This window comes from Helianthus annuus, chromosome 15, assembly GCF_002127325.2.
Source record: "Helianthus annuus cultivar XRQ/B chromosome 15, HanXRQr2.0-SUNRISE, whole genome shotgun sequence".
NCBI lineage: Eukaryota > Viridiplantae > Streptophyta > Magnoliopsida > Asterales > Asteraceae > Helianthus > Helianthus annuus.
In genome coordinates, this window is record NC_035447.2 from 139,327,263 (window position 1) to 139,342,573 (window position 15,311).

The 15,311-nt window shown below is 37.1% G+C and overlaps 1 protein-coding gene across 1 annotated transcript; it reads left to right on the forward strand.

The window, feature by feature from the left end:
* Window positions 1-1,723: 1,723 nt before the first annotated feature.
* Window positions 1,724-6,309, forward strand: LOC110914346. Its single transcript, XM_022159145.1, has 3 exons — window positions 1,724-1,763; window positions 1,864-1,923; window positions 5,693-6,309. The coding sequence occupies exons 1-3, from the start codon at window positions 1,724-1,726 to the stop codon at window positions 6,307-6,309; spliced, it is 717 nt and encodes a 238-aa protein (XP_022014837.1).
* The last annotated feature ends 9,002 nt before the right edge of the window (window positions 6,310-15,311 follow it).

The window sequence follows — 15,311 nt, forward strand, 5'->3', positions numbered from 1 at the left end:
GTTACATCAGATGGATGTCAAAACTGCTTTCCTTAATGGTGACTTACATGAAGATGTGTTTATGACTCAACCGGAAGGCTTTAAACCTAAAGGTCATGAACATTTAGTCTGGAAGTTACAGAAATCCATATATGGGTTAAAACAGGCATCACGACAGTGGTATTTAAAATTTGATGAAATTATGAAAAAACAAGGTTTTATCAAGAATCAAGTGGATCAATGCACCTACCTCAAAATGAGTGGGAGCAACTTTGCTATACTTGTCCTTTATGTGGATGATATCCTTTTGGCGAGTAATAGTTTAGATTTGTTGCATGAGTCAAAGCGATTACTATCGCAAAATTTTGACATGAAGGATCTTCGAGAAGCCTCTTACGTAATAGGCATCGAAATACACCGAGATCGTACTAATGGGATATTACGTCTATCCCAGAAGGCTTATATTGATCGTGTTCTTACACGTTATAACATGCAACAATGCTCTCCATCAGTGGCTCTAGTAGTTAAGGGAGATGTTTTTGGCTCTTTTTAGTGTCCAAAAATAAAGGTTAAAAAGGGCAAATGAGATTGATACCTTATGCTTCAGTAGTAGGAAGTTTGATGTATGCTCAAGTCTGTACTCGTCCCGATATTGCATATATTGTTGGAATGCTAGGCCGATATCAATCTAATCCCGGCCTAGATCATTGGAAAGCAGCAAAGAAAGTGTTGCGATATCTACAAAGAACGAAAGACTATAAATTGACATACAAAAGAACTGACAACTTGGAAGTAGTAGGCTATTCCGATTCTGACTTTGCTAAATGCAAAGATGATAAGAAATCGACTTCGGGGTACATCTTTATGCTTGCAGGCGGAACAATTTCATGGAAGAGTCATAAGCAACAGTTAACAACCTCAACGATGATGGCAGAATATGTTGCAGTGTACAATGCAACGTGCGGAGCTGGTTTATACCTCGATACAAAGTTTTTGTTCGTTCAAGAATGCGTAGAGGAAAATAATCTTTGTATGGAGCACATAAGCACTAAAGATATGCTAGCGGATCCGATTACTAAAGGTCTACCACCCAGAACTTTCCAAGATCTTATAAGAATGGGTTTTAGTAAAGACCTTGTATGAAAGCATACACTGTGTATGAACTATTATTATTTCCTTGAATGTTTTATTTTGTTGATACTAATGTTTGTGCGCACCTTATGATTTATAGACAAAACGTATGTAAGGTAATTACTTACCCTAAGGATTTTATTTCAGTCATTTTGGTTTTACGATTAAGTGTTTTATGTTGAGACTTTAGTATGACTGTTAGGGGTCTCGAATTGACTTCAATTCGAAAGACTGTAACTCTCTGCTATGGTTTCAACATGAGACTTGATGAGTATTTTAAACATGGCCAAAATTACTTAATACTCATCGTTAGTGATCACTCGGCCAAGTGGGAGAATGTTAGACTTCTATATAATTGTGGCCTTTATTGATCATCTAAATACAATCAACCATATGACATTAGTATCCTAAAGATTAATTATAAGTTGTTATTTGCTGGAAATAATGACATTAGGAGAATGTGTAGGGTTACCCTTTGAGTGTCCATAACATAAGAATAAAAGGAGAATAAACTACACCAAATGAGGACTCTCCATACTTTACTTTTCTCTAAATCTTGATTCATCCCAAGAGGACACTCTAAAGTGGAACCAAGAACATCTTGACGGGAATTATGACTTCGTTATCATCCGCAAAGATAACCATTCCCACATGTAAGTGCCTATACTTTTATGCTCAAGTTTATGATTAAGGTTTTATGTTTTGGCTACATGTTCAATGATATAATCAATAATTTGTTCACCGGTGTTGTAGGTGCACCTCATTGGGCTTATTTTGGCTGGATTTTGTCCTATGAACAGCTAAGTGGCAGATGTAAATCATTTTACCAGTGATGTGTTGTAAAATGAATAGAGAGTTGATAATCGAAGTGAAAATGATAAAAGAAAGAGAAGAAAGAACTCAGATAGAAGGTAGAGAACTGTGTGCCATAGACTCGAATGTAATTTATATAGTCTGGCTTGGTTTGGTTCATAAGGCATAACACTTGTACCTGAAATGATTAATGGGATGGTGAAATCAAAGTCTCGACTTTAACTAGTGTTTTGAAGTTTGTGTTTGTGATTGTTATGTCTCTCTTTATGAGCAAAACATGTTTTTGATTTGGATTATGGTTTATGATTTTTTTTTCTCAGTTTAAATGAACCAAAACAAGAGGGTGGTGTGGTGACGACAACGATGGTCTGGTGATGGTGATTAATTTACATAATTGTCCCTTAACTTTGACTAATATGATTTATCTGAACACATGTTTATAAAATGAGATTAGGTATGGTAACTTATAAGCTTCCTTATTAAACTGATTCAATGTCCAGTTCATTCATATTTTGAACCTGAATCTAATGTTAATTCAAACCTATTTTTTTTAAACTAGAATTGGCCAATTTTTGTTCGATTTCAAGTATTAAAAAGAAAGAGGACCCTTTGAGTCAAAACCCTTGTAAAAATCCAAGTCTATTATATCTATATATGTTAATTACCAAGTTTATTTTTCAACTTCGTAAGCCTAAGGTACAAGTTAGCTCTCTAAGTCTATTATGCTTTGTTTTTTTTTTATTGTTAATGAAATTTTTTTAATAAAAATTTAAATTTTAAGGTTAAGTAGTTCCAGGTAAAACAATAACACGTCTATTCAAGAGATAACAAATACTTTATTTATTATTTTAATATATAAAGTTATTGTTTTATATTTAAGATTAATGATGTGCTCTACAAGTGTATGTATATAAAGAGTAAAATGCTAAAATAGTCTCTAAATTTAGGCCACTTCCACTTCAGTCCAAATATAAAATTTTTTGTATCTGAGTTCCTGAGGTTTCATTTTTATTGTCATTTTCATCCAATTAGCAAAATGTGTTAGAATTTTCTGTTCATGTCTCTCTTTTTTGTCATTTTCCTCATTTAAATGAAGGATACAATCGTCATTTTATGCCATGATATATTTTAATTAAAGGAGGAAAACGACAAAAAAGGGGAGAAATTAATAGAAAATTCTAACGCAGTTTGCTAATTGGATGAAAATGGCAACAAAAATGAAACACCCGGATATAAAAAAAGTTTTATTTTTAGACTGAAGTGGCAAAAGTGGCCTAAACTCAGGGATAGTTTTAGTAATTTACTCATATACAAATGTGTGCATACATAAATATATTGGAAAAAATTGTTTCTTCAAACAGTTAAACCAATAATTTTTCTAACCTCGAAAGTAAAATACACGAAACAAGGTTCCCTGTATGTATCAGACTACCCGTCCCCCATTTACGAACTACCCACTTCCATGTTTTTTTACTTCTTTAGGCTAAAGGGTGTGGTCATGACCCAAACCACCATCCTCTTTATTATTTTAATTTATCTTTTTAAGTATAAAAATCTAGGAAAATGGTAAAGGTGGCTAGTGGTAATCGTGGTTCAATCCACGCCAACTACCATGAATCATTGAGGTGGGTGGTGTAACCTTCTGTTCATGTTCCTACGTGACGAATCATGTTCCAATCATGACCCCACACCCTTTAGCCTTTTCCAACGTGGATCCTACTTTCCTGCGCATTAGGTTCCTATACAAGACGTTTATTTTCAAATTACTTTGGTCTACAATTACCTTCATCAACTCCTCTAAATCCACTTCTTGTAATTGTGTTATAAAACATAATTAAAACACAAAGAACTAAAAACCCAATAAACTGTGTTTTATAAACCACAATACAAAAACGTAATCAACTAAAACCACAATTCATAAACGCAATGGACTAAAACACAATAAAATGTGTTTTTATCATTGTGTTATAAAACATGATTCATAAACGCAATGGACTAAAAACACAAAAAGATGTATTTTTATCATTGAGTTTATAAAAGACAAAATAAAAATGCAATGGACTAAAACACAATAAACTGTGTTAAAACACAATAAGTTGTGTTTTATCATTGTGTTATAATGCAATGAATGTTGGTGTTTTATAAAACAAAATGCAAAAAAAAAATGAACTAAAACTACAAAAAAAAAACGCCCAAAAAAGCATAAAAGACAAAATTAAACCACAAAATCATCAAGCAATTCATCAATCAAAAGCAAAATTAATAACCAACTACTCACCTGTCAATTCCCCCCTATTGAAACAATCAATCAATCAAACCTTAATTTAAATTGATCAGTTCAAATGTTGATTATATCAATCCCATTGCTAATTGATTGGGGATCTTTCATAATTAGAAATCAAAATATTTAGAAATTAAGTTGTTAACTTGATGAATAGTTTTTTATCGGAAAAAAATAAGGACATTGAGTTTTAGTATTAACGATATTTCGGTTGATTGCATGTCACTTTGTTTAATTCTCTGATCATTAACCTTCTGATCAAAACTATGGCATGTGATACATGTTAAAACAATAGAAAGAAAAAAAATTGGTTTCCGTATAAATATGTCAGATCCCATTTTTTCACACATTCCTATATTTGGTGACTCATGTAACCATCAAATTTATCCATGGCATCAAGATATTGGATAAATGTCATTATGAATGTTATGGGTTTTGATTTATATTCATATATGCGTTGCTTGTTATAGATTAAGATTAAAAAAAATTAATTTACAATTGAAGCACTTGAAATTGGCATTCTAAATATTTGATTAAATTGTAAAGTTGTTTTTACAGAAGATGAACACAATCAAATTTATTTGAAACTGATGCCTTATATATTTGTATTTACTTGAAAATAAATTACGTCGTTCTAAATTTTTACTTGAATTATTCAATAGTATCCATGCCTTATTCTAAGCATATTATATGGATACCTTATTGTAAGTGTATGTATGGATAACTATTTGATTTTAAGACGGTGGATTTTTGATTGTCATATCATTTATTTAGTATCTGAAAATTGAAATTTTATAATTACCATCTCATGGATACATTTATTGTTAAGGGATAATATTATTTGTGAAAATTATTTTGATGAACTGTGAAACAAATAATTATTGTTTCCTTTTAGTTTCTTACAAAATAAAATAAGTGATGATATTCCATTTTTATGTAATTACATGTATTGTTAGACAATGAACCTAAAGGTAAATTGTCTAATGATATATATAATAATTATAAGCCTAATTACATAGATATATCATTTCTTGCCCAAAGGTGTTATGGTATATTTATGTGCTTTATTTTTACGTTCATTGTATATGAATTTTGGTTAAAGCCAAAGCGAAGCCAAAATTCTTATGGGACATTAAGACAGTCCATTTATAATATATGTTCATAATATGTGAATTTTGGTCAAAGTCAAAGCGAATCCAAAATTCATATAAGACAATAAGTCAGTCTATTATGGTATGCTTATAATACATAAATTTTGGTCAAAGCCAAAGCGAAGCCAAAATTTATAAGACAGCATTTTATTTATATATGTTCATAATGTCTGAATTTTGGTCAAAGCCAAAGCGAAGACAAAATTTAGGTAGAATTTTAATTAATCTATTATTTGGTGTTATAATAGATTTTATCTTCAATATACTTATCTTTTGTCTGCCTTGCTTGATTACCCCTAAATAGATAACTCGAACTCTTCTGTTTGTATTGATCTAGCATCCACTTTTAGCCCTAGCCTTGGAATTGAATTATTGACTTGGGAAAAATTTGCCACATGGAGGGATACGGTTAAACTTACTCTTGGTATGGTGGATCTTGATTATGCCCTGAGGCATGACCCTCCTACTGCTCTGACTGCTAAAAGCACTACAGATCAGAAAGTAGAGCATGAAAAGTGGGAAAGGTATAACAGAATGTCTCTTATGGTTATCAAGAATTCCATCTCAAGTGCCATTAGGGGAGTTATACCTGATTCAGAGAATGCCAAAGAAAGTCTGAATTCAGTTGAGGAGCAATTCAAGGGATCTTCTAAAGCACATGCGAGTTCTCTAATTTTGAAGATACTTACCACAAAATATCAAGGGACTAGTGGTGTGCGTGAGCACATAATGATGATGAGCGACATGGCCCATAAGTTAAAGGGATTAGACATGGAAATAAGCGACGGTTTTCTAGTACACTTCATCATGACTTCTCTTCCTGCACGTTTTAATGCTTTTAAGATCAACTATAACACTCAGAAAGACAAATGGACAATGAGTGAGTTGATAGCTGTGACAACCCTAAAAATTACGGGTACCCGTACAAATAATTTATATTTTATTTGTGCTTAATGACTGTGCTGATTACAACTGTTGATCTAACTGCTTACTGATTTTTGATACATACATATTCGTGCATCATACCTTATTACTGTCATTTCATTTATTACACACAAAACAATAGTGACAAACTTGATGCACAAAAGCACAGTTAGTACAGTGAGCGGATAACCCAATAAACATGCTGACATTGCCAGCACTAGACAGACATTGTCTCTGAGGCCAGTATGAGCCGGGAATAGATTACTACACTGATAGGGAGTGTAGGGAAGTGAGAATTATAAAACTGCGTCACTAGGTGATATTTATAGTGCCGGGAAGAGCCTAAAACATACTTTAACTGCAAAATTCTGCACTTTTAAATAAAATTCAGCATTTAAATATGCTAGTAATGTGCAAAAACTTGGTAAAATAATACTAGACACTTCCCAAAGTGTCGGGAATTTATTGTGTCACTAAAAACGCTATAAAAGACACTTTATAGCTTTGCTTAGCACTTTAACGGATCAATGTCCAACCGAACAACCGGACTTTACCCGGAACATAAAAATATTGTCAATAACATTGTTTATCCTTTTCTGAGCTAGTTAGGGTCCTCGAACACCCTCACACCCGTTATATTACATAACACATTAATAACCTTGTTGGTGCATGAATGTCTAAAGCCTGCGTCTTAGTCTTAGTTGATCAATGTATAGGGTCTAGATGTGTTAATTATGTATTGTATAGGGGTTGAATGTGTAATTGTTTGATTTTCATGTTGAGGTTTCGCTTATATGGACATGTCCATAAGAGCGAAACTACAAGCTTGAGGTTTCGCTCATATGGACATGTCCACATAAGCGAAACTACCTTCCCTATATATACCCAAGTTGTTTTCTCATTTTGTACGTTCATGTCTCCCGTGTAGCCAAACTGCTGCTCGTGTATTTTGTGAAGATTGAATGAGAAATCTGTTTTAAAGTGAATTCCATCTGTTTCTACTCATTTCTACTTTGATTCATGCCGATTTTGTATTTCCGCTGCATTTTCGGTAGTTGCTAGCTCTGATTGACTCACACGACCATCAAATACGGTCCTACAATTGGTATCAGAGCCAGATGTGAGCTAGTTGACCCGAATCAAAGCCTTTTTCAAGCACTTTTTGAGTTTCTGACCTTTCCGACGGACAAAATGGACTGAGATTTGGACATATAGTGTAAAACTGGTTAATAACAAACCCTTGAGATTTTCAGACCTAAAATCAGCTTAAAAGTGACCTAAAATGGCTCGTGAATAGGTTTCGCTTTTGTGTCATCTTGAGAGGTTTCGCTTTTACGGCATTATAAACCAGAGGTTTCGCTCGTGTAGTTTCGCTCGTGTAGTTTCGCTCATAGTGACATTTCAGAGGTTTCGCTCGTAGGTTTCGCTCCAAATGTCAGTGTTGAGGTTTCGCTCGAGTGGTTTCGCTTATTAGTCATTTTAGTGGTTCCGATCTTAAGGTCATTGAGTAGTTTCGCTCACTTGGACATCACCTGGTTTCGCTTTTGTGAACACTAAGTGGTTTCGCTCATAGTACACTTAGAATCTGGTTTCGCTTATTTGACTTGTTTTAGTGTAAAAACCATGTTTTGAGCATTTAGTCCGTTTCGTACGTGATCAACTGTTGGAAACTCAGTTTGTGTTAAAAGTTTTTTGACAAAATCAACCTGTTAATCAAAAAGTTAAACATTTTTGGAAATTTGTAACTAAAAATGGAACATCAAGATTTTTATAACTTGTTTGCGGGGAGCGGCATGTCGGTTACGCAAAATCCAGCGAGTATAGTTCAGAACGTTAACATGGAGAATGAAGTGGGAATGACGCAAAAGCCTCCGAAGCTTATGAGTTTGGATGAATATGCGGGTTGGTCAGGACGTTTCAAAAACTGGGTGCAAGCCAATCACTTCGAGTGTTGGATGAAAATAGAGGCGAAGTATGTACCACCAGTTAACAGTATAGGATTGGAAAAGGGCATCGGGAGTTTGACAGGATCAGAACAGATTGATTTCAAAGCTGAAAAGAAGATGGTGAGCATTCTGCAACAAGCCATCAAGGAAGATATTCTCGTTTTACTGCAACATGAAGATAATTCTCAGTCGATGTGGCAAGCGTTGAAGCTGAAATTCCAAGGCAGTGTTTCGATGATTAAAAGCAAGAAGGCTTTAATCAAGAAGGAATTCGATATTTTTACTGGGATTAAAGGCGAGACAAAAAAGCAGTTAATCTAACGATACTGTCATCTTGTAGTTGAAATGAAGCGTTTGGAAATTACAAAGACGAATGAAGAATGGATTGACAAGCTGTGTGATGCACTTCTGTATGATGAGTGGTGCACGTATCTAATGATGTTGAAAAACAATTCTGATTTTGTGAATCTCAACCTTAGCTCATTCATCGAGAATATTGAAGCCCACGAGCTAGAATTGCTGAAAATCAAGAAAATGAACTCAGCGAGTGTGCAGCAGGATGTATCGTTGTATTACAAAGGCAACCCTACAGTTTCAACCAATCAAATCCCAAAAATACAGACAGGGTTCATTGCTGACAACACTTCAAGTGTTTCTTCTAACACTCCGCAATCCGGCAACTCTTCACCATTCGCGAACTTTGAACCAAATGTCAAAGCTCAGGAACAACCTTCACCTCAAAGTTCAACAGGATCAAATCATCAGGCGTATGTTTCTGGGGTTTAGTGCAATATTGCGGTAAACATAAAGAATGGAAATGAGATCACGGAAACAGCCGCAAAACAGCACATAGCAATGCTTGCTTCCGTTCTGGAGGCTTATGAGGGCTTAGTCGCAGGGAGGATCGATAATCCTGACATGACGAAGGAGGATTACGACCAAATCGATCCCGAAGAGCTTGAATTAATTGACATTAAGTGGTGTATGGCGAGTTTGGTGCGTAGGGCTCAACGTTTCATGGAAATCACAGGTCGGAACAGTCTATCAGGCCCCAATCAAAAGCTAGGGTTTGATAAGTCGAAAGTTACATGCTTTAAATGTAAAGAACGCGGTCACTTCAAACGAGAAGTCCTAACCGTGAAGTAAACAATCATCAAAACCTGTTCACCAACGACTACTATAGGCAAGTGATCTATCACCGACCAAATCAATAGCAAACTGTTCAGAGGCCACAGATTGAGAATAAACCGGAAAAGGCACTGATTGTGAATCAAGACGACGAGAAGGTTGCTGCAGGTTTCAGCTGGGATAAGTATATCCCCTGTAGCGATGGACAGGCCATGATGGCTGAAGTTGTTGAAATTTCTGAGATGGTGTATGAACCGGAAATAGTTACTGAAGATGTTTCTGTAGTTGTTGAAGAGGTTTCTGCTGATAATGCGGTCGATATGGAAGAAATAGCTGCTGGAGTGTATTACTACCAGTCTGAGCAGGAGGTTTTAGGAAGTTTAATGAAATCTGTGTTGCCTCCTAACATTTCTGAATCTTTTGCAGGTTACTTTGAAGAACCAAGGACTGGATCATGTCCAAGGTTTGAAGAGAAGAAAGAAGTCATTGAAGAGTTGATATATGTGTCGAAAGAGATGACTGGAGAACCTTTGAAAGACAAAGCTGACAAAGCACTGATGGGAAAACTCAAAGAGGTAGACTCAGAATCCGAGGAGTCAAAGTCTGTCAGTAATGTGTCTGTCAAACGAGAGGAATCTGGAGTTCAGGAGATCAAATCTGTCAAAATATCTGAGTCTGAGTCAGACAATGTCGGTAAAACTGATTGTGTAGAGCAAGTTGTTGAAAAGGTTGTTTCAATCCCTGAAACACCGTGCAAACAGTGTTTAGAACCATGCACGGAGTGTCTTGAAAAAGACACTAAGTATCAGGAATTGAAACACCATGCTGATATGATTAAGTTTGACATTGGCCAAGTTAAAGAGGCGTAGGATACTCTCGCCAGGTCAATCAAGATGATTCAAAAGGAAAGTGTTGAAAACGATAAAGCTACAAAATTAGCTAAAGCAACACTATTGGATAAACAAAATGAAGTCAATTTTCATTTAGACACAATTGCATCACTTAAGAAAGAACTCGAATTGGTTAAAATTGAGAACGATCGGATTGATAAAAAGTTAATGAGTTATGTGGCTTCTTCGTACGTTCTTGATCAGATTGTCCCCCAACAGCCACATAAGGCACCAGTCTTTAAGAGCGTTCCACCCCCAATGTGGAATCATTACACACAGAAATATCCAGATGGGGTGGAAGCGGCTTTGAATCTCAAATTGAGATCGATAGAAGATGATTTGCCTAAGACCATAGATGTCACATTTTCCCCATCCGATACCGACAACGAATCTCAGGTTATCAAAAATGTTGTCGATCAAGTGTTGGATGAGGAGTGTGAGAAATCTGAAAAGGCTCAATCTGAAAAGGTTGTTAGTGATTCTGAAGATGAAGGGAATTTCTTAGATCAATACATACCGAAATCAGAAAAGAGTGCGAATGACGATCCGATTATGGTGGTATACACCATGATTGGAACAGACAAACTTTATTCCGATTACAAGTATCCACTTCAGAATGTGAAAATCGAGAATGTCGAGAAAGTGTTTAAACTGGTTGAAATGAACATTAACGAGGTTAATAACAACAAATTCTTTTCGAAACCTAAAAAGTCGTTTGTGACATCACGTCCAACAAGTTCGGGAAAGAAAGATGGGGATGGTAAAGGTCACAACAAAAAAAATAATTTTAAAAACAAAGGAATCGGGTTTGAAACGAAAACGGCTAAGCAAGTGTTTAAGCCGAAAGAGAAGATAAATGATGTGTTTGTCGCTGGTCCAAGTGTTGACGATGAGAAAGATTATATTTTCAGTCAAAAAGCTGTGGACGATTTCAATGCAGCAAAGAAGTTAAAAGAAGAGTCAGTGAAATCTACTTTTGTCGAATATGACAAAAGGGTGTGTTACCGCTGCAATGAGATCGGACACATGGCGAAACAGTGTCAGAAAGTGATTGAGAAACCTGTTGTTGTAAAACCGGTTCAAAAACAAACTGTTTCAAAACCAAGTGTTCAAAAACAAGTTGTTTCTAAACCAACTATTCAAAAGTCAAACATTCAAAAACCTCGACCTAAATCTCCGACTGACACAAAGAGCAAAAAGCCGATGGTTTCTCCGATCTGAATTTTGAAAAGAGGGGAATCTTTGAAGTCGGAGGACAAGCCGAAATCGACTTTCGAGATTGGCGAATTCTCTAAGACTCGAAAGACTTCAAAAATTTACCCTAAGACAAAAATTTTTGAAAATCAATCTTGGGTCACAAAATCGAAACCGTCTGCTGAGGATAAAAAGATGGAGAATGCTTTGAAAATTGATTCAAACATTTTTAAAGATGATGTGGTTGAGTTTGAAAATGAAGTTGATAAGTTTCTCGCTAAATTTCCACCGATAACTGACAAAGTTAAAACAATTGTGAAAGAAGAGGTTTCAAATGTCACATTTGATTTTCCGAAAACAAATGAGAAGTGTGATGTTGTGTTTGGAAGTGTGTCGGATGTTAAGAAATCTTGGGCTTCATTGTTTGAATAAATTTGATGTGATGGTTGTAGGGGCTGCCCAAGTCTATTCTATCAAAGTGGATTATGGATAGTGGCACTTCAAGGCATATGACTGGGACACTTGCTCTACTATATGATGTCAAATCCATAAACGGAAGCTGTGTTGGATTTGCTGGGAATCAAGGTGGAAGGATCGTTGGTCAAGGAACGCTGTCAAATGGCGTAATTTCATTCAACAAAGTGAACTACATAGTAGAGTTAACAAACAATTTACTCAGTATCTCACAAATCTGTGATAAAGCGTTTAGTGTACACTTTACTAAAACTGAATGTGTTGTGTTGAAACCAGGGTTTAAAATCCCTGATGAGATGGTGTTGTTGCGAGCTCCGCGGGAGAATGATCTTTATATACTTGATATGAGCGTCGCAACGCCAACATCTCATCAGAAACAGTGTTTTGTGTCTAAAACCAAAGCGACAGAAAAATATTCGATAATGTGGCATCGAAAGATGGGCCACATTCATGTGCGTAAAATGAACTTTTTGGTACACAATGATTTGGTTGATGGTGTTAATCTGAAGAATTTTCACTTAAATGATGATTGTGTAGCGTGCAAGAAAGGAAAGTAAACTCGGAAGTCACACCCAATGAAGATCATGAACACAATCAGGTTACCTCTTGAGAGATTGCACATAGATCTCTTTGGGCCTGTCAACGTAAAGAGCATCAGCGAAGACTTATATTGCCTGGTGGTGACTGATGACTTTACGAGATTTTCTTGGGTAGTGTGCTTAGAACGCAAAGATCAAACTTTTGAGTCATTGATGGTGCTTTTCAAGAAGATGGAAACGGTGTGTAAACTGCCAATCCGGAGGATTCGGAGCGACAACGGAACGGAATTCAAGAATAACAAGATGTACGAGTTCTGCAATGAGAAGGGAATTCTTCATGAATTCAGTGCGCCGTACACTCCATAGCAAAATGGCGTAGCTGAACAAAAGAATCGGACCCTGATTGAAATAGCACGTACAATGTTAGTCGATTCCAAGCTGCCAATCTTTTTCTGGAGTGAAGCAGTTTCAGCAGCCTGTTACACATTGAATAGAGTTCTCACTGTCAAGAAGTATAAAAAGACTTGCTTTGAGTTGCTGCACCGTTATAAGCCAAACCTTGAGTTTTTGGAGCCATTTGGGTCTCCTTGCACTTTTATTGATGAAAACGGTAAATTTGGCGCTAAATCTAATGAGGGTTTCTTTGTAGGTTACGCAAGCCCACTGAAGAGGGTGTTCGTACCATGTCTAGGGAAGGTGATTCAAGTCCTACATGTGGATTGTCAGAAACACACTCCATCGCCACAACTTCCCGGACAAAGATTCCTGTTCGACTACGATAAGCTTTGGGAGTCGTTTCATCTGCCGGTCGAGCCGAGTGAGGAGGAACTAGCTCTTATGTACCTATATCAGCAAAATGCATCACAAGAGTTAGTGTTTAGACCGCTAGAAGTTTCTCAACCCGCCGTGGGTACTCAAGACAATGAAGCAGGACCGAGTGGAACAGCTCACGAACCACCAGAGGAACCAGCTCCATCTTTTGATGAATATGACGACTCAGAAGCGGAACCCGCTCTGAATTTTGACAAGGATCCAACGGAAGATGAGGATCAAACGGTTAATCTTGACATATCAAGCATGGAATCGGAAGTGAATGTGCCTGACAATGTTATGCCACGGACGTTGTCTTATCATCCTTCAGAACAAATTATTGGCGACCTACAAAGTGGTGTCAAAACCCGACATCAAATAGACCAAGCTCTTACATGTTTCTATTCATCTATTGCTGATATGCAGAAAGAAGTCTCATTAAAATGTTTTATTTCGCAGATAGAGCCCAGAACCTACAAAGAGGCATTTATCAAGGATAGCTGGGTGAATGCAATGCAGGAGGAGCTACAACGGTTTGAAAAACTAGGCGTCTGGAGACTTGTCGATCTGCCTAAAAATCAAAAGCTAATCAAGACAAAATGGGTTTTTAAGTGCAAACGTGATGACAGAGGTGTCGTGGTGAGAAACAAAGCGCGACTTGTGGTTCAAGGCTTCGGTCAACAGGAAGGGATAGATTATGATGAAGTTTACGCACCGGTTACCAGACTTGAGGCAATTCGGATATTTCTTGCCTTCGCGTCTTGGAAAGATTTTAAAGTATATCAACTTGACGTCAAATTTGCCTTCCTTTATGGACAAATCAGAGAAGAAGTGTATGTGGGGCAACCGCCGGGGTTCACAGACCCACTGCACAGAAACAAGGTGTATCTACTGGACAAAGTGCTACACGGACTTCACCAGGCCCCGAGAGCCTGGTACGAGACGCTTTCGACATACTTGCTGGACAACGGGTTCACAAGAGGCACAGTAGACAGCACTTTGTTCACGAAGGAAGAGGCAGGCCATTTGTTGATCGTGTAGATATATGTTGACGATATCATTTTTGGATCCACCAACGACGACCTGTGCAAAGAATTTGAAAAGGTGATGAAGAAAAAGCTCGAGATGAGCTCAATGGGGGAGATGAAGTTCTTCCTCGGGCTGCAGGTGGAACAAATGCCCGACGGAATCTTGATTCACCAAACGAAGTATGTGAAGGACGTGCTTGACAAGTTCGACATGACAGATTGCAGTCCTACATCCACCCCCCTCGCGCAGAATCATGGAATTTGTCCAGACGAGCATGGTGTGAAGATGGACGAGACATTGTATCGATCTATCATTGGCTCTCTGATGTATCTCACAGCTTCCCGTCTAGACATCATGTACCCGACGTGTCTCTGCGCCAGATATCAGTCAAATCCAAAGCAGTCACACCTGACCATAGTGAAACGTATCTTACGGTATTTGAAAGGCTGCCCAAGCATCGGCTTGTGGTATCCTCGATCGGGTGACTTTACTTTATCTGCTTTTGCTGATTCTGATTTTGGGACCTGCAAGCAAAACGCAAAGTCCACTACTGCTGGGTGTCAGTTCTTCGAAACTCGACTCGTCACCTGGCAGTGTAAGAAACAAACCGCAGTAGCACTCTCTACTTGCGAGGCTGAATACGTTTCAGCCTCCAGCTGTTGCTCGCAGATCCTTTGGATCCAACAGCAGATGCGCGACTTCGGTTTGCAGTTCTTAGATACACCTATCTACGTGGACAATGAAGCAGCTATCAACATAACTAAAAATCTGGTTCACCATTCAAAAACTAAACACATTGAAATCCGTCACCACTTTATCCGTGATTGTCACGAGAAAAAGTTAATTCGGATTGAACACTTGCACACCGATGATCAGAAAGCGGATTTCTATACTAAACCATTTGATAAAAAGAGATTTTATTATCTTTTGAGGATAAATGGGATGAAAAATCTGCAATCTGGGAGGGTTATTGAATGTGAAGCCGAGTTGGGCAGCGATCTGACGTGAACCTTTGTCTTGTT